This window comes from Mustelus asterias, chromosome 15, assembly GCF_964213995.1.
Source record: "Mustelus asterias chromosome 15, sMusAst1.hap1.1, whole genome shotgun sequence".
Lineage (NCBI taxonomy): Eukaryota > Metazoa > Chordata > Chondrichthyes > Carcharhiniformes > Triakidae > Mustelus > Mustelus asterias.
The window spans coordinates 46,680,437-46,700,265 of NC_135815.1; the positions used below are offsets into that span (position 1 = coordinate 46,680,437).

The 19,829-nt window shown below is 43.9% G+C and overlaps 1 protein-coding gene across 2 annotated transcripts in view; it reads right to left on the minus strand.

The window, feature by feature from the left end:
- nrxn1a (neurexin 1a) overlaps positions 1-19,829 on the minus strand; it is a 1,876,664-nt gene that overhangs the window by 1,623,977 nt on the left and 232,858 nt on the right. For both annotated transcript variants that reach the window (XM_078229844.1, XM_078229842.1), the window contains exon 4: positions 3,671-3,700. In XM_078229844.1, coding sequence (XP_078085970.1) covers positions 3,671-3,700 — 30 coding nt within the window. The remainder of the gene's footprint in view (positions 1-3,670; positions 3,701-19,829) is intronic.

The following is a 19,829-nucleotide window of genomic DNA, read 5'->3' on the forward strand; positions in this document are numbered from 1 at the left end:
TGAGGCCATCCTGTTGACTGCTTTGCCCAAGGCTCAAAATGCTTTGGCCTTCCGGAAAGTCTGAAAAAGACAGATTTTGTACAAATCTGTCTCCGGTCACAAACCCTAAGATTTCATTGTCACAATTAACAATATATCCCTCAACTCAGTTCATAATTTCTTCTATCTTGGGAGTATCCTGTTCAAAAACTCACCTCGGATGATGAAATCACCCACCGCCTAGCAAAAACAAGTTCAGTATTCAGCAGGCTACCCATTTGGAGAAAATATGTAGTTTGTCTCAAAACAAAGATCAAAGTCTACCAGATATGGTTCGCACATCACTTGCCTATGACTCTTGAGGCATGGGCAACCGACCAGCATCACAGAAAGCAACTCGACATATTCCATCTTCGTTGCTTAAGATCCATCTATAACATCCAAGTGGCAGGACAAAATCCCTCTCACCAAAGTTGTTGCTCCATACATGGTATTGAGAGCATGCTTATCAGAGCTCCACTTCGCTGGATTGGCCATATGGAAGATTCCCACATACCAAAGGCAGTATTCCAAAGCCAGATAAACTTGGGAACTTGCAACAAAGAACATCACAAACTTATAAACAAAGACTTCCTGAAAGCCAATTTCAGAGCTCATAAGTGGGACCCCACTACATGGGAAACAATGGCCTTGGACAGATCCAATTGGAGAGGTCTTTGTCATCAAGCAATTTCAACAGTCAGCTCAAGTCTTTGTTGCATACCCAGGTACGCCACAAAGCCAATGCTTTCATCCACTCATCTAACAATAACTTAATCCATAAGCTTTGTAATTGGATCTACAAATCAAGATTTGGTTTTACATCATATATGAGATGACATCAACCTAGATGATGAACAACTGGTCCTCAAGCTGAACACTCATAGAATAGAGTAGAATCATAGAATACCTAGAGTGCAGAAGGAGGCCATTCGGCCCATTGAGCCTACACCGACAAAATCCCATCCTCGCCCCATCTCCGTAACCACACACATTTACCCTACCAATCCTCCTGACATCCCCCTAACACTAAGGAGCAATTTAGCATGGCCAACCAACCTAACCCGCACATTTTTGGAATCATCCATCGAAGCAATGAGACGATCCATCCTTTCTATTGTATATATTTCCTTTATTACTGGCTTAATCCCTGCCTCTTCTTCTGAAGTAATTCACTCATAACTGGGATATAGTCCCATTGTAGAAGCTGCTGTCCAGTACCTCATTCAAATTATGATTATTTATTTGTGGACCTTGACAACAAGTGCAGTCAGACCAGTCAATCACCTCAAGTCTATCCCATCCTCACTTAACAGCCACACTTATGCACTTGCACCAATGATTGGGATGAGATATTGATCAAGGATGGGAACAACATCCAATTTTCTCTTCCTAACCAAGGTATGGTGAGACCAATGTCATCATCCCAGTGTTGCCCTTGCTGACATCAGCTAGTTCCACAGAGAATACTGATCAGAGAATTTTTTGACTTCCTTGACTTAGCACTTAACTTATTAAGTATTAACTTTTCAATACTGGGACTTTGGAGACCAAGGTGAATTATAAAACTAAGACCCAACAATGAAAATTGGCCAGGTTTGCTTCCTTTCTGGCTTCTGACTATGCCATCCATTTTAGGCCCCTCACACACCCATTCCTCCACGAATAAAATCTCAAAAGCAACCCTGGAGTCAAAATGTAAACAAGTGAGCAGTTAACATATTTCAAAAGCAAAGAGCAAATTACTATCAAAATTATATAGTCTAATCCCGACATTAATCTCTGTCTTCTAACTGCTAATTGTTTTCCTCATCAAGGTTCCTCCCTGCCCTAATGTATTGAATGGCTTTTGCCACACGACTTGACAGCTCCAGTCACTCATCAGTGTTCAACCTAAGTGATTAATATTTATGTTTGAACCTTGATAATAAGTGTGAACAGTTTTCAACTGCCAGGTTATCAAAACCAAAACTAAAACTTATCCACAACTGTCATCCATACAAGCACTTCTGGCAGGAACATCTGGCTAAGTTTGATTTTTTTAAGCAAAACAATAAACATGGAATTCACAGTACCACCACAACTAAGTTCAGCTAACTCTTAGTTCCTTCTGTATCAATATGGCTAAACAATTTATTGGCTAAGGTTGTGGACTACCAGGAGAGTTGTGTATTTACTCTCACAGAACTGCATTTTTAAAATATTATACTTTATCCCACATGTTTATTTAAAACTGTGATCTTGAAAATGATACCTAAAATATCTTTTAACTGAGCAAATCTAACATTCAGCATTTACATTTGTCCAATGTTGTTTCTACTCAGTACTCCATGCCCTTTCCGCATTTAAATGCATTAAAAGCAATTATTTAATACCTATTAAATAGAATTAAAACTAAACTGCTCAAATTAAAATGTGTGACATTGTGTTTAAATTTTGTTGAGTTTTATAAGGGACTTTGTTCTATTGCAAGGTATCGGTAATTACAATGGGAATGGTTTTGTCCAGAAAATGAAGTATTCTCAAAATTAAAGTTACAAACATGTTAATCTTCCAGTATGAAGGAAGAATTTTCTCTTACTTTGCTAAATTATTGTGTTCAACAAGCAGATAACAATCTCATGATCTGTATAAACAGTCAAAACAATATCAATAGCCTTACCTTTGAGATCTTGTAATGCAATGCAACATCATAACCACACATCATTTAACCAGCATAAAGCTTCAGCAACAAATAAAAATGAAATTTATCCCATATACATAAATGGTCATTAATTTTATATTTATTGTAATTATCCCAAAGAAAACAAAACATTTTGTACCTTTAATTTTACCTATGGAATTGATGGAATGGTTCCATGAAGTAAGCATATTTGAATAAAAAGAGAGAAACAATTTATAAGTTTCATGGTTATATGTAAATGCAACTAATTATAGCAACAAAAATATATTTAATATGTAAACATACATGGGTAATATGAATATATTGAGATGGAAGCATGAATTCCATGTTATGCAGGAAATTTTCTGTCAGGGAGTTTATGTGTTCAAAACACCTGGAGAACCATGAATTTACTGACTCAACTTAAAAAAGACATTGAAAGTAATTGGGGATGAAATAAGGTGGTTGACTTGCTTGCAAAACCATTCCTCCAGCATTCCAACAGCCTGGGCAGGTGCATATAACATACTTTCAATCAGCCATGCATCTCTGTTTATGGTTTAAGCACACTGTTGCACATATGTTGCAATAAAGTGTGACAAATTATCACACTCCAAGGTAAGAGCAGGCACTAATTAGTGACAATACCACCTGATACATAAGCAAGCATAATCTAAATATCTTGACTTCAAGCACTCCAAACTAGCTATACACTCAATCATAATTTTAACATTACTTTAATTATTTTTAACACTAACATTTTCACATTAATTGTTCTCACGTTTTCCTAATTTGCACAAAGACAAAGACAAAGCAAGAAGCTTGACTCAAGTGCAAAAAGAAAAGAAGGATAAAGAAAGACAGGTTTTCTTGAAACAGCCAAAGTGGAAGTATAAACTTTTGTAGATTATTTCTAGAGAGAGTTTAAAGACAACTACTAATGGGGGGGGAAGAAGGAAGCACAGTGGAAAAAAGGAATGGAACCCATACCTTGGTCGCCCATCATCAGGTGCGCCAGACCTTGAAGGGAAACAAGAGCACAGTCAGCAAAGAACAAGGGCACGTGGGAAGGTATTGTCACAATGACAAAAATGTTTTGTGACAGACATCTGCTTTGCATTAGATGTCTTCATTACAGGGAAATAAAAAAGCATTTTTCAACCACAGGTTGTAATGCATTGGGACAAGATCAGAAGAATGAAGAAATGATTGCGATAGCATTGGACATTTCTGAGATTTTCTACATACACATATTTGCATTAAAAGAGAACTAAGGCCCCTAAAGGAAATTTTGTAACAGGACCACCGTTCTGCCCTACATAACATACCAATTGTTTCAGCACATTGTTTGTCTGTTCCAGAAATGTATATTTTCAGGAATATACAGTAGAAATGTTATGAACAGCATTTACTTTCAAATTGTTATTCACCTTCACTCAGAATGTTGCCCTGTGTTAATTTGGAAACTTTTACACCAATTAGAACTTAAAACCAGATTAGTACTTGAGTCATATACAATTTAAGAAGCAATATCTCCAAAGATATGTGGTTTGCAAATTTATTTTTGAAAATCTAACACAAAATTGTGTCATTCAGCCTTCCATAAAAATTTAATGCATACTAATTTAGATAAAATATTGAGAATTAGTTTGCGTTGTTTTATAGCATTATTTAAATACTTTTTAAAGATGAACTAAACATAAATCAAAACAGTTACAGTTCAGAACAGAAGATTGGTAGTCGCAGATCAGATAGCCATTGTATATGCCATCCAAAGATTATTTCAACTGATTAATAATGGGAAAGAGAATGGATAACCACTGATCCACAACTAGCAATTTTGCATCCAGCAATAAACATTAAAATATATGCCCTAGATTTGAATTTAAATACTTGATTTGCTCATATAAAAAACAAGTTTCCAGGATCTAGGATTTTTGAAAATTATGAGTAAAATGCTTGCAGATATTTTTGAAAAATAATTCTGTTTTTAAATAAATGTGATCCAGAGTACAGTTAATGACAGATTTGGCAGTTACCCCTGAAGTTGTTACTTTACAAAAAATGCAGTTGCAGTATATGCTTCTTTCCAAAGTGGTTTATCGTTTCTAGATTTGATCAGAATGTCACATTTTTATAAAGAAAATTATTTAGGATAGCTTCTTAATGATTTCCAAAGATGTTTTTGAATGTCAATGTGGTAATATTAAGAAGGCCCATTCATTCAATAAAAGAATAATGCAATTGATAAATGAAATACAATCTCTGGGGATGCAAATAGGTATTTTAAGTGACTGATTATGGTCAAAAATATATTGTTTTATGAACTACATTACTGTTCTGCAGTTTTGATATCGGGTGCAATTGAGAAGTATTACATTGAAACAACATAGAGAATCTCATTTATGAAATTGTCATGCCTAAGGGTGCGTAGTGTTTAGCTTTGTAATTAAAATACCATTCGTTTTCACCCTTATTAAAATGTCATATTCCAGCTCGAGACTAACATTGCAAATTTTATGCCCATTAATTAAGTAACTTCAAAAATTAGATTATATCAATCATAGGACATATTTTAAATATGGAAAAATTGTTACAACAACTCATTTAATTAAGTGAAATGCATTTGTTGCAAAGGTGTATTTAAGTATTAGGGGGAATTCAACAGTCATTTACACCGGCGGGGTTCTCCGGTCGCGCTGGCAGCACATATCCTCCCAAGGGTTTCATGGCGGCGTGGGGTGACATTAGTGGGAAATTCCATTGACAGCGGCACAACCAGAGAATCCCATCACCAGTGAACAGTGGGAGGGAAGATGGAGAATTTCCTTCATTGTTATGATGATTGCGTGAAAGATGTACAACATTGCAAAAAGGTTTCAGATTAAGTCAAAATTACATATATATAGCATTTCACTCTTTAGAAATTGAATTTTCTCATTTTTTGATTAACTCAGGGGGGAAAAGCGAAGTGCAGCTGTTGGCTTTTCCCGCCATATTCTTTATTGCATCGGGCAGAATTTCCCAAGACAATGGCAAAGTATTAGGTTCTGATTGAATACCGATGTGTTTCTCCCCAGAAACATAGCCAGGTTTTCACTCCAGATCTTCTGCGCTTGGCAAAAAAAAGCAGGGGGCATGTTTTACGCCACCATTTTGGTGGGGTGGGGCCTCATAGAGATCTCAAAGTGAAGCCCCCTCCCACCCCTCTCAATGGACATTGCAACCCACAGCAGACAAGGGGAGCACTCCCAACCCTTGATCATAGAGAGGTAACCTTCCCACCACTGCTAAATATTCACCCTCCCACCACAGATCCACCCCCACAAATTCCACCCCCCCCCCCCCCCCACCACAATTCCACACCATACAAGCATCAGGGTGACCCAACCCTTCCCCCGGCATCGGGACTTTGGGACAGTCCCTCCCCGCATCAACACTTTCCCACACCACATAATGGGATCCCCCCAAAAGGGTTCCCTGAAGGCCCCATCCCCAAGCCCTGCCCAATGGCGGTGCCACAACGCCAGGTTGGCACCTACAGGGTGCCGGGGCATAACCAATGCATTGCTAGCCATTCCTTGACCACCCAGGAGCTGCACTGGCACCCAGCTGCTGGAGATCAATAGTGATTCCCACTGGAGTGACAACACGCCAGTGAGAGGGAGAATTCAACGATCCTGGATGCAAAGATGTTAAGCCGATTAATTATGGGTGAAATCTTACCAGAAAATGGTAAAGTATTAGTTTTGCGGTGAAAAATGGACTGATTCCCGCCAACGGCACCAGGATGTTTTCAGGCCGAATGCTATGCCTTATTAGTGATAATTTATATGTCCATGGGTTTCATGCTGCTCCAGCGGCATGTTTCCTCTGATTCACCTATCCTGCAATGACTTAACTGCTACAATCACGAGAGAGCTCCATATAAACAGCTCCCCAGCACTTGTTCAACAACGACTGCAGGAGATGGCAGATAAAAAGGCAGCACTGCACTTTTTGGAGGGGTCCTCACAAGAATGCTGGATCGAGTGGAGGTGAGGCAGGACACACTCTACCCCTGCTCCAAAAGGCAACTTTCCAGAGGGTCACCACCTCTGTGTGGAATGCAGTGACAGCCTTGGTCAGTGAAAGCGCAGTCCAGAAGTGGACGGGGCAACAGTGTCGAAAAAAAATGAATGAACCACTCCCTGTCTCCCACGGGACCTCCTTGCACTCCCCTCACACCCCCAACCATTTCTCTCACTCAGCCACCTTGGCCTTTGCCAACACCAGGCACCAGCTTCCCTCTCCCTCTCACAAACACCAGTGTTCCACCAGTAGCTGCTATGCTCCTCACACTCCAGTTCATACTGAAGCCCCACACTTGCCACACTGATCACCATTACTATGCCATTGCAGGACAAACTCAACCACAACTGGCGTCAGTGGGCCCAGCCAGCTGCAGTCAAGCCTGATCTGATAACTCTCACACATTTTGAGGAGTGAGCCCTCGACCTGGCCAGTAAGGAGGAAGAGTGTGCCTGCACTGCTGAAGTGGGGACAGCAGAGAAATGTGAGAATCCTCAACACATATGCTGTCATTCCCCAAGTCTCAAGTCATTAACCAATGTTCTCTCTGTATCCCCTGTAATGTAGTAATGCCATATCATTTCTCTTGCAGGCCGGCCAGCGGAACAGGTTGGAGCAACCTCACGCTCCCTAGACCCACTGGACTCCAGCAGTTTAGAGGGAGACTTCTCCAACTCCATTGAAGAGGCATTACAGCTGCCATCCGCACCTGGTATCAGCACAGATACTCATACTTTGGTGAGATCACGAAGTAGTGAGCACTCTACAGTTGAAGATCCACAGCAGGCAGAGGAGAGTTGTTCCAGGGAACCGGCACTTGGAGCTATGCCAGAGCCCAGGACTCTACTGAGCCCCTCGCCGATGATTTGCCCCTGGGCCAGGTCATCCCACAGCTGCAAAGGCTGCGAGTATCAGGAAGGGATGACAGAATCCCTCCTTAGATTGCAAAGCCAATTGAAGGAGTCCCACCACCTTCTTTCCGAGGAGATGGTACCATCACTGCAGTGCACCGAGGCCAACACTGCAAGGTTGGCGTCTGCAGTGGAGACCTTGGTGCAGGTCGTGCCCGCCATGGCAGGTGATGGTAATCAGTGGTATAATCACACAAAGTCAGCATGGATTTACAAAAGGGAAATCATGCTTGTTGAATCTATTGGAATTTTTTGAGGCTGTAACTCGTAGAGTTGACTGAAGAGAACCAGTGAATGTGGTTTATTTAGATTTTCAGAAGGCTTTCAATAAGGTGTCACATAACAGACTACTATGTAAAGTTAAAGCACATGGTATTGCAGGTAATGTCTTGAGATGGATAGAAAGCTGGTTAGCAGATAGGAAGCAATGGGTCTTTTTCTGATTGGCAATCAGTGACTCGTGAGGTTCCACAGAGATCTGTGCTAGGACCCCAGCTGTTCACATTATATATTAATGATTTGGAAGAGGGAACTGAATGTATTATCTCCAAATTTGCAGATGATACAAAGTTGGGTGGGAGGGAGAGCTGTGAGGAGGATGCAGAGATGCTTTAACGTGATTTGACAGGCTGAGTGTGTGGGCATCTGCATGGCAGATGGAGTATAAAATGGATAAATGTGAGGTTATCCACTTTGGTAACAATAATAGGAAGACAGATTATTACTTGAATGGGTGTAAATTGAGGGAGATGGATACTCAACAACACCTTGGAGTCCTCGTGCATCAGTTGCTAAAAGTAAGCGCACAGATACAGCAGGCAGTAAAGAAGGCAAATAGTATATTGACCTTCATAGCGAGAGGATTTGAGTATAGGGTTTTGCTGCATTTGTATAGGGCGTTGGTGAGGTCACACTTGGAGTACTGTGTGCAGTTTTGGTGTCCTTATCTGAGGAAGAATGTCCTTGCTATAGAGGGAGTACAGCAAAGATTTACCAGGCTGATTCCTGGGATGGCAGGTCTGTATATGAGGAACGACTAAGTCGGTTGGATTATATTCACTGGAGTTTAGAAGAGTGAGAGGGGATCTCATAGAAACTTATAAAATTCTAATAGAGTTAGACAGGGTAGATTTAGAAAGAATGTTCCCAATGGTGGGGGAGTCCAGAACTAGGGGTCATAGTTTGAGGATAAGGGGTAAATCCTTTAGAACTGGGGTGAGGAGAAATTCCTTCACCCAGAGGGTGGTGAATGTGTGGGATTCACTACCACAGAATGTAGTTGAGGCCAAAACGTCTGATTTCAAGAAGAAATTAGATATAGCTCTTGGGGCTAAAGGGATGAAGAGATATGGGAGGAAGGGGGAACCGGTATTGAATTTGATGATCAGCCATGATCAAAAAGAATGGCAGAGCAGGCTCGAAGGGCCAAATGGCCTACTCCTGCTTCTAGTTTCTATGTTTTCGATGATGACACCATGGTGTAGGGCTTCGACTGCATGGTGCAGGCACTGTTGGGAATCCATGAGTGTCAACGCCAAAGGTCGCTAAAGCTTCTGGACCTCTTCCAGCTGCCCTTCCATCCTGTGGAAGAGCATAGGGGCCCACAGAAACCCAAAGAGAAGCAAATCGGCAGAAGTACAGCCAGAGGGCACTGGGCGTTTCCAGCCCAGCTGACACCTCTAGTCCCTTGAGCAACACACCTCCGTCCCCTGACACTGAGGAGGAAAGCAGTCAAACATGCGTGCTGCCCGAAAGCAAGCCTGGACCCTCAAGGTCTCAGCCTCCCAAAGGATGCCCACAAGGTCATCTCAGTCAAAAGAATGTGGAATTCAACAGGCCACCTCAACCTCAGCTGTGGATCCTGGGGATACACCTAAACGTAGTGGGAGGGTCAGGAAGATTAAGAAACTGTAGGTATGTTGTGGACATGGGTGAATATAGGCACTAGTGTCGATAGGTCACCATTTTGTTTTGAATGTTTGGCAATAAATTTTCCTTCATTCACCCACAGAGCTTCCACCCTGTCTGTTCATGCCACCAAGCTTGGTGGAACCACTGCACTCACCTGGTGCCTCATACCTGAGAATGGCAGTGTTACGTCCCTCCCATTTTCTTGGCAGCCCCCATTAAGGAAGGGCACTCACTCAACCGCTCTATGACAGGAACACTGGAAGGAGGACACGGGAAGTGCTGCCTCCATACAAGCCTTCACAATCCCCTTAAAGCAAGTGGTGCCCCAATATGAAGAGAAGGTAAGGCCTGCAAGTGACCCTTCCCAACACCTCTCCCCAAAATGGTGATTCTATATCCCCTTCGGGTCCTCTCCGGTGCCCTCTGAGCAAAGCATGCTGCAGAGGTTGCTGGCAGCCTTAGTGCTAACCTCCAAAATCCATCTCAGAGGTGAAGGTGCCAGGCTCACGTTTATGTAGACTTGTTGTAAATGGTGCCGGCGTGACATCACACTGGCACCCGCTAAATATCCAGTGAGGGAGGTAGGAGAGAATGCTCACTAATGACATGTTAGTGTATTAAAATTGGCTTTTTGTGGTTCCATGGCGTGTTTCATGCCACTCCACCGGTGAAGGCCAGATAAGATCAGAACTCATTGGCATGGATCATGGTCTCCGGATTTTGAGCACACACCACCATTTCCGCAGATGGAGTATGGGCTGCAAATTGCCCCCATTATTAAAATGTAGTCAATTCATGGTAATCAGGTTCACACCTGTTAAGAACAATCCACCTACTCCCACCATGGAATCCCTCCACACCACAGAAATTGCCCCTGACATGGAATCCCCAGTACCTCCTTTTCGTTGCTGCCCAGGCATGACTTCTACCTCCCCCCACCCTCCCCGCCACCCCCACCCTGCACATAGGGGCTGTAGTGACAGCTCCCCATTTTTAAGAACCACGGACAGATTTTACAGCATGGAAGTCTACTAAACAGATATCACAACAAGCTTCCCTTCACTGTATGATGGGAACGCCACTACATCATTGGCAGAGGGTGGGGTCAATTAAGCATAGAAATCCCGCCAGGGTAATTGCCATTTTGGGACTCCCACTTGATTCTCCAGCCGCTCTACCATTCCGGCCCACTGAAAATTGAGATAGAACCCAACCCCCAGTAGTGTTTTAGCATCATTACCTGAGCTTGAGATATTTTTGTGGGCGCATGTGCATGACTGATGTTAGCCCTGGATTAAACATACGATTAAACACCCAGGCACAGAATCTGTTTTGCGCACAATCAACAATCTGGGTGTAAATTGTACCCAAAATTGCATTAGATTTTAATTACATCATTAATAAGTAACCTAATCTTAAATTAATGACTTAGAAAAAATATACCAAACCTTTTCTTAGTTACATTGGGGTACAATAGTCACTTTTTAAATTAATTTAAAAATGCATTCAAAAGATTTTAAAACACTTGCCTCTTGCTTCTTCAAAGGCCTGCAAATGAATGCAATTATTGGAAATTAGTGGTGATTAATTCAGCCTGGGGCGTGACTAGTTTTATGGTTGGATTGACTTCGAACACAATTTTTTTTAAAACTTATGTAATTGCTAAAACGTGATCTGAGCTGAATGTAATCCACTCTTAAAATTTTGTGGGTAGAATTCTCCCATTCAGGGACTAAATCCTGTGCCAGAGGCAAGAACGTGGAGTGTTTTCCGCTGAAGAGGCCAACAGGAAAATACGCCATATCTTTCGGCTGGACATCATTAATCATGCACATGGGGGTTTATTTATTTAAAGTTTATTTATTAGTATATTACAAGCAGTTGGCACGGTAGTTAGCACTGCTGCCTAACAGTGCCAGGGACTTGGGTTCAATTCCGGCCTCGGGTGACTATGTGGAGTTTAGCAGAGTAAAAAGATGAGGTTAAGGGAATAGGGCCTGGGTGAGATTGTGGTCAGTGCAGACTTGATGGGCCAAATGACTTCCTTCTGCACTGTAGGGATTCTGTGATTCTAAGTAGGCTTACATTAACACTGCAATAAAGTTACTGTGAAAATCCCCTACTTGCCACACTCTGGCGCCTGTTCGGGTTACTGAGGGAGAAGTTAGCATAGCGAACGCTCCTACCAGCACGTCTTTCAGACTGTGGGCGCAAACTGGAGCACCCGGAGGAAATGCATGCAGACACAGTGAGAATGTGCAAACTCCACACAGACAGAAACCCAAGCGGGGAATCAAACCTGGTTCCCTGGCACTGTGAGGCAGCAGTGCTAACCACTGTGCCACCGTGCTGCCCACTGTCTTCTGTAGCAGAACAGGCCTGATGGTACTTCGGCCACTATCATATCCGGCTGCCACATTGAAGAGGTGCCGATTCACTGATCCACTATTGAAAAAAGATTGACGTCCTGAAAATTAAGATTGATCTCCAGGAACACGCTGAAGCTGGCCCTCCTCGATGACACTGTAGCTGGAAGTTTCACCTGTTGATGCTCCTCCCACCCACTGCTGCAGTGTTCTGAGTCCAGGGTCACTACTGGCCTCCATTCCGAATGCTGGAGGCAGCATCAGGCATTGTTCAGGTGAGTCTTGCCTGGCATCTGCTCGCCACATCGTTCCAGGCGTGTTCTGGACCAATGTATCTTCCCTCTGGCACCGCAATGAATTGTATGCTGACGGGGAAGAGCCCAGCCTTCATTTACATCCCATAAGTGGGATGCAGTTCAGTTTCACTCTGGTCTTTAGTGGGTTTCCAGATTTGCCATGGCAGGCATAAGCAGAAGATCCCACAGGAAATTCACACCAGCATGAAACCGATTCTCATCGAATTCTCCCACACCCACCTGCCACTGAACCGTCCGACAGTGTATGGGATGGTGGTTATGCTGATTTTGGCCAGATTGCACAAAAATAAACCAATCCAACCAAGCAGAAACTCAAGTTCTGATTGTTTGGAATTTAGAGCTGAAAGACTAATCACTGGAAATAAGTAGGCACCAGGTTAGAAAATTGGATTTTTTTTGCTGCAAGGCTCTACCATCTACCCCAGAACCACTCCTGCCATCCTCTGAAATTCCTGTACATCTTTAAGATACTAGGCTAAATTTAATGCATGACCAACAAGGCAGCCAGGGCCACTTAATCGCAGCAGAGAACCTCTGGCAGCCTCTCTGTAGCAACAAAAAGTTCTCTTAGGAGTAAAGAAGGAGCTGACGTGAGATTCCTGGTACCCTGCAACAGAATGTCAACCAGGCTCACTAATGAGCCGATTGAAAAACCTTCATCTCTGAGTCCACAACAATTTAGTGGTGGCTCAGAGGTTAAATGGGGATAGCATGGCTTTCCTGCAGCCTCAGAAGACCACTCAGCAAGTCCTATCTGGTTTACCAGTGATCCCCTGGGAGGGCTCCCTTGCTTGATTGAGAGACCCAGCCTTGGGAAGGGCCAGGGCAGCTTGTCTCTGTCCTCCCTGCACGCCCCACAACCCCCAACCTGCAATACCTAAACTCCCTCCACTTGCCTTTGTCCTGGGGTCCTCCGATGATCCTGGGCCTTCGGTGGGTGCATTACCACCAGCAGCCAGCATTCCCACTGTTGCTGGCATCAATAAAAAGATGCTAGGTTCTCATTGGCCAGCGACTCTCGGCAGGCGGAATTTCTGCCACCACAGGGACCTCAATCGATGGCGAGAAAGGGCAGACCAGCTACGACACCTCCATCCTGGCAGAGGATGGTGAGGACAACCCTTTGCCCAAGGCTCGAGACCACCCAATGCCCAGGACTCTTGAGGAACCTGTCTTTTGTAGCTTGGCAGCAGCAGAGAGACAAATGGCCACTGGACCTACCTCCTTGAGCTTCCTCGGGGCCCAAGGTGCCAAGCCACAGTATCAATGCCAGGATACCAGCACACGTGGCCTGAAGGGGGAGGCTGAGTAGGGGGTCTGAGAAGGAAGGGGGGGATGAGTGGGGGAGAAGTCTATGGGGAGATGAGTGAGGTGTCTGAGGGAGGAGGGGGCTGACTGGGGGCTTGAAGGTGGGGTGGTGACCTGAGTGGGGGTCAGAGTGGATAAACCTCATGCCTGCATGGTGTGGGGGAGGGGGATGATGCCTGTCATTGCTGAGGGGTTGACGGTGCTTCCTCAACCCTTGAGCCCAACATGCCAGTTCCTTGCTTGTGAGGACCTGTACGAAAGCCCGCCTGGTGCAGATCCCCCCTGGGAAGGTGGGTGAACAGCGAGAGCTGTTTGAATCAAGCTTCAAGCCTGCTAATTAAATCTATTAGACTGAATTTGAATATGCATTGGATTCTGGCCTGCTATGGGCGGGAACCCAATCAGCATGAGGCCTGGGAAGGTCGCACTGAATTTGGGGACCAGCGCGGAACCCATTTTTCCACCGGCTCCCGATTCTCTGCGCCATCGTGATACTCGCCGGGAGCTAGCGGACCTGGAGAATCCCCCCCAGTTAAATTTTAAAAGCAGGAACCAGTATGTTCCGAACTGGGAAGGGCTGGTGTGATCATGATCACCGAATCCACACGATGACCCAATCTTCATGATTACCCCTAAACTGCTGCAAACCTTGAGACTTACCGTTGGCCTCTGCCAACAAGGCAAGCAGCCCAAAGTTTGGCCTCTTCAAATCTGCAGGCTGATCTGTGATGTTGTAACATGCAGCTTGAGAAATGTGTTTAAAGGATTGGTTGAAGCATGGCTGTTGTTGCATTACTTGTTAGGAAATTGGAAATGAGCCATAACAAACTTTTACTCCTTACTTTTTGAATATTGACAATATTCTGGACAGAAACTACATTCAACACTATTCAAACTCCAAGTTACAGTATGGGGAAGACACAGTAATCAACATTAATCATGTGGTAAGTTTGTGCTGAGAAGCAAATTCGGCATGATTTTCCCAAAACAAAGTGCCCAACAGGCAGGAAAATGGCAGGTTTTACTGCCCATTTTTTGGGTGAGCTTTATGAAATGAACTTACGGCACTCGGCAATATAGAGGCTGTCAGGCGATTCATGGTAATGGTGGTCAAGGCCAAATCCCGCTGGAGAGGCCGGCATCAGACTGCTGAGGGGGCCATTGCGCATGCTTCGATCTCCCAGGATACAGGGAGATCGGTTGTCAGACCTCCTCCCTCCCGCCACCCCAACCGCCAGCCTTGACTCCCCGCCCCCCCCCCTCCAATGGCCGGCCTCCTGTTGGCCAGCCCCAGCATCAAGTTGCTGGCCCCACCATCAACCCCCACTCCGCATGCAGAGTTCCCCCTTCCCTCCCCTTCTACCTTCCCCCAATCTAGCTCCACCCCTGTTTGGTCCCACCCCCATGAGGCCCCGCCCCATTGGCATCACCAGCTGTGCATTTTCAGTGTGCCAGACTGACAGTGCCAGGGTGTCCAGTGAGCAGTGCCAGAATGCCAGGCTGGCACTGCCAGGCTAGCACTTTCCAAGGGGGACCTTGACCTCCCAGGGGCCTCTATGGTCTCCAGTCCCACCAGTGGGACCATCATGCCTGGTCCCCGTTGCTGTGGACCAGATGTGACCCTTTTGGTGTGGGTCTCCACTGGCGGGGTGGGAAACATTAGTGAACCTGGATGATTCCATTCCGGGCTCTCTCAATAGATTTAAATCAAGTTTTGCCTATTGTAATCAGCCTTGTACTGTTCCTTGACGCGAAGCTGATTACATCAGAAAAAAAGGCCTGGGAAGATTGCACCCGGCCGGATGCCAGTCCCGATCCCTGTTTTTGGCCTCCCACTGACATTTCCTACCCCGCTACGCTACTCAACCAGCGTAGCAGAATGGGAAAATTGCACTCACTGGGCCCTATTTTACCATTTTGATTCTAAGTGCTGGGCGGACTTGAAACTGGGAGTGTTTCAGATCCAACTTTTAGACCCGTTCTCAGGCACCCCCATACGCACTCTGCCTACAAAAATATCAGCAATTCCGAAGCCTGTGGGCGGGGCTTAACGTGCCTGAAATCCTGCAGCTCCGATCGTGCCTCCAACTGCGCACGCACAGAAAAATAAATGATATAATGCGGCTCCCCAGCCACATCGCTCCTGGGCCGGATAATGCCTTCCCCTGGCCTCCACAGACATTGCCTCACCCCCACAACATTAGTGACCCCCTTATCCCCCCACCCCCTCCACCACCCAGACCAATCGTGGGCCCCTCCCCCCCACCAATCTCAGGCAGAGTGGCAGCGGCCCCTCCTCCCCCCACTGATCTCAGGCAGAGTGGCAGCAGACCCCCCTCTTCCCCCCCATCGATCTCAGGCAGAGTGGCAGCGGAGCCCCCCCCTCCTCCCCCATGATCTCAGGCAGAGGCATCGCACCCCCTTCCTCCCCACTGATCTCAGGTAGAATGGCAACGGACCCCCCCTCTTCACCCCCACCGATCTCAAGCAGAGAACCATCAGGCCCACCTTCCCTACACCCCTACCCCCCCCACTGATCTGAAGCAGTGAACCGTCAGATGCTCAGCACTTATCTCCTCACTAACTGGAGCGCCTGAATCAGACTTTTGTAGAGCATGTCTGTTTTGCACCGAATCTGCATCGGCAAACGCAATGGTAAAGGGGGAAGTGTTGTAAGGTTGGGCGTGCAGCACATTAAGTCAATTTAAATGCATGCAGATGCATGTAAATGGCCGTCACGCCCGTTTTGGGCGCGGTCCCGATCGCGGCCATTTTTGGGCCTTGGTAAAGGGGGAACTGGCGCGGAGGCGGGCATGGATCGCGCTACTCACCTCACACACAACTTTACCAAGTTTTTGCACCTGTTGATGGTAAAATCGGGCCCATTGTGTTTTTTAGATTTGTATCCAATTTACATTCGTATTTAAAAATTAGAATAGAAAATCAACAAGCTGGACTTTTGAAGCCTTATGTTAGAAATACCTACTGTTTTAATCATTTTCTAATGGATTCATCACATCGCATTAAATTTGGAGAGATTGTTTCATTATTTTTAGCACTTAACGCTAACATGATATAAAATGTAACATTAGTTTATACTTTCATTAAATACAAATATATTCTAAAAATCTCGGGTTGGAAATGATTTTGGTTTCTGGCACTTACGTGGATGCTGCCCAGGATATTAGTTTTTGTGCAGAAATTAAAGGCACTTTAGACTGTATTTGCAGTCACCAAACAGTGATATTAATACACTCTTGATCATTTGCAAACTTGTGCTTTTGATGCAACAAAATTCCTCCTGAAGTATTGCATACTTCCTATTTTGAGGTGTTCCATGTTGATTTTTTTGCAGTAGCCTTGAATGAGAAGCTCTGAACTCAGCTCTTAAAATTCAGCTTTAATTTCAACTTAATTTCAATTAAAATAAATGCTAAAAAGTTTACAAACTTTATAACAATCTATGAACTGCAGTAAAATACTTTTGCATATTTTGTTACTATTTTTATAATGCCTTTTGCATTGTGGTAATTGCATTGTTTTTAAAAACAGCCATTCAGAGCAACTTCCTCTGATTTTAAAGTATTCTAATCAATTGTAAATAGACCAAATTGTGAAATTCAAAATATAACCAAATAGCTCCAAAACTTCATCTTTCCCTATCACTGTAATCTCCTTCGCCTCTCTGCCCTCCTCTAAGCCTAACCCTTTGCACATCCTCAATTTCCCTTGCTTTACCATTGGCAGTTGTGCCCTCAGCTACTTATTTATAATTGGCAGTTTTCTTGATATCTAATGAATTTTTCCTTTAAATCAATGCTTTTCTTTACTGCTATTGTCTACTTATAAGTCTGATTGTGTTCTGACCAATGAAGTCCACAAATCCATCTGTCTTGCTTTTCTTATAAATCCAGTCTAAAGTAGTGACTTGAGATAATGAATAAATCCATTTTGTCTAATTCTGGTGTGAAGACCATTTTATTATTTTTGTGTATTAGGAATCACATGATGCAAGACTTAAAAAGAAAGTAAAAGGGGTCTCCTGAAACTTATCTTGCTGTGTCCTTTGAGCAGTTGAAGATTTGTAAAAATTAGATTGATATCAATGAAAAATGCATTTCCCATGCTTCAGTAATCATAATTCATCAAGTGATGGTTAACTCTGCATCTCATGTTAAATATAAAAGGGACGGAATTCCAAATGGCACTGTCAAAGAGAATGGAAATGCGTATTATATGTTAATTCCTAACAATCTTATAGTGAGCTGAGAATTCAATCACATTTCTCTGAAGCTGGCAAGGATGAGTTCTGACTGATTTTAAAGTATATTTAAAGTATCGTCAATTGTAAATAGACCAAATTGAGAAATTCAAAATATAACTAAATAGCTCCATAACTTCATCTTTCCCTATCGCTGTAATCTCCTTCACCTCTCTGCACTCCTCTAAGCCTAACCCTTTGCACATCCTCAATTTCCCTTGCTTCACCATTGGTAGTTGTGCCCTCAGCTACTTATTTATAATTGGCAGTTTTCTTGATATCTGATGAATTTTTCCTTTAAATCAATGCTTTTCTTCACTGTTATTGTCCACTTATAAGTATGATTGTATTCTGACCAATGAGGTCCATATTTTACAACTCATCATTATCCTCATCCTTATGTTCAGATCCATCCATGAACTACCCTTCCCCATCTCTACACCTCTTCCAGTCCTACAACAATGATATTTCAACAGTTTAATAGAGGTTTATAAAATGATGAAGGGGATAGATAGAGTGAACGTTCAAAGACTATTTCCTCAGGTGGATGGAGCTATTGCAAGGGGGCATAACTGTAGGGTTCGTGGTGGGAGATATAGAAAGGATATCAGAGGTAGGTTTTTACGCAGAGAGTGGTTGAGGTGTGGAATGGACTGCCTGCAGTGATAGTGGAGTCAGACACTTTAGGAACATTTAAGCGGTTATTGGATAGGCACATGGAGCACACCAGGATGATGGGGAGTGGGATAGCTTGATCTTGGTTTCAGATAAAGCTCGGCACAACATCGTGGGCCGAAGGGCCTGTTCTGTGCTGTACTGTTCTATGTTCTATAACAGTCCTCAAATTCTTCACTGTTCTGCATCTTTGATTTCTTTTGTTTCACCATTCGCAGCTGTACTTTCAGTTACCTTGGCCCTAAGCTCAAGAAATCACTTGGTAAACCTCTCCACTTCCCTATGTATGCTTCCTCTTTTAAGTCACTCCTTAAGATCTATCTCTTCATTCTAATATGTCTTTATATGGTTGAGTGGGAACTTTTGTTTGATAATCATTTCTGTGAAGTACATGAAACATTTTATTATGTTAAAATCACTATATAAATGCAAGCTGTCCTTACACATTAAAAAAAAATGTATCCATGCAAATTGTTTCTCACAGAATGACACCCAATCTTACTGTATCCACAACACATTGGCTTAAAAATGTATATTCGAAGACTTCTTTGAAGACTCAGTTGGGTTATTAAGTGAGCAACTGAGGCTTAAAGAAGGTTCAAGATTTGTTCCTGTTCTGTGCTGAATTAGTGAATTCCATCCAGAGAACCATTATGATTGCTACTTTTGGTCACAGAATCCCAAGCTTCAGAAAAAGAAATCAGGTGGCATTCAAATTCCAAATGACTTTTTAGTAAACTCTGTTGGATGTCCTCATCACTAGCTATCAGTTGGAGCAAAGGGTTGAGCACATCCGACGACCCTCAAATTCAAATACCCTGCCAACACTCATGGTCAAATTTTGTACATAAAAATTTGTACATACAATTAAATGGTGTACAAATAATCCCAAGGATCACAGGGGTGGAACTTTCCCAGAACATTCCTAAGTATCATAATGGCGAGAAAATGGGAGTCTAACGCCCAGTCTTTTCAGCACGCTCAGGATCGCAAATTTTCAATGCTAAGTCACTTTTTTGGACAGCTGGGAGCTTGCCATCAGAACAGTGAGGGGAGGGGTGGGGGAGGCAGAACCTAAACATGCTGGTGAAACTGGCTTCAGTGCATTCAGGCGCCATTTTGCTCGCACACCCTAATTTGCCAGTGAACTGGAAGACCTCCTCCAAACCCCCATGGACATCGGACACCCCCCACTTCATCAGCGGCATGGTCTCCTCCCATACCGACAAGGGTCGCCGGCATCGAGATATCAGGGCGCACCTAATGGGTATCCTGGCGGACACCCGGCATGCCCCCTCCCCCATCATGATCCCCTTTGGGATCCATCCA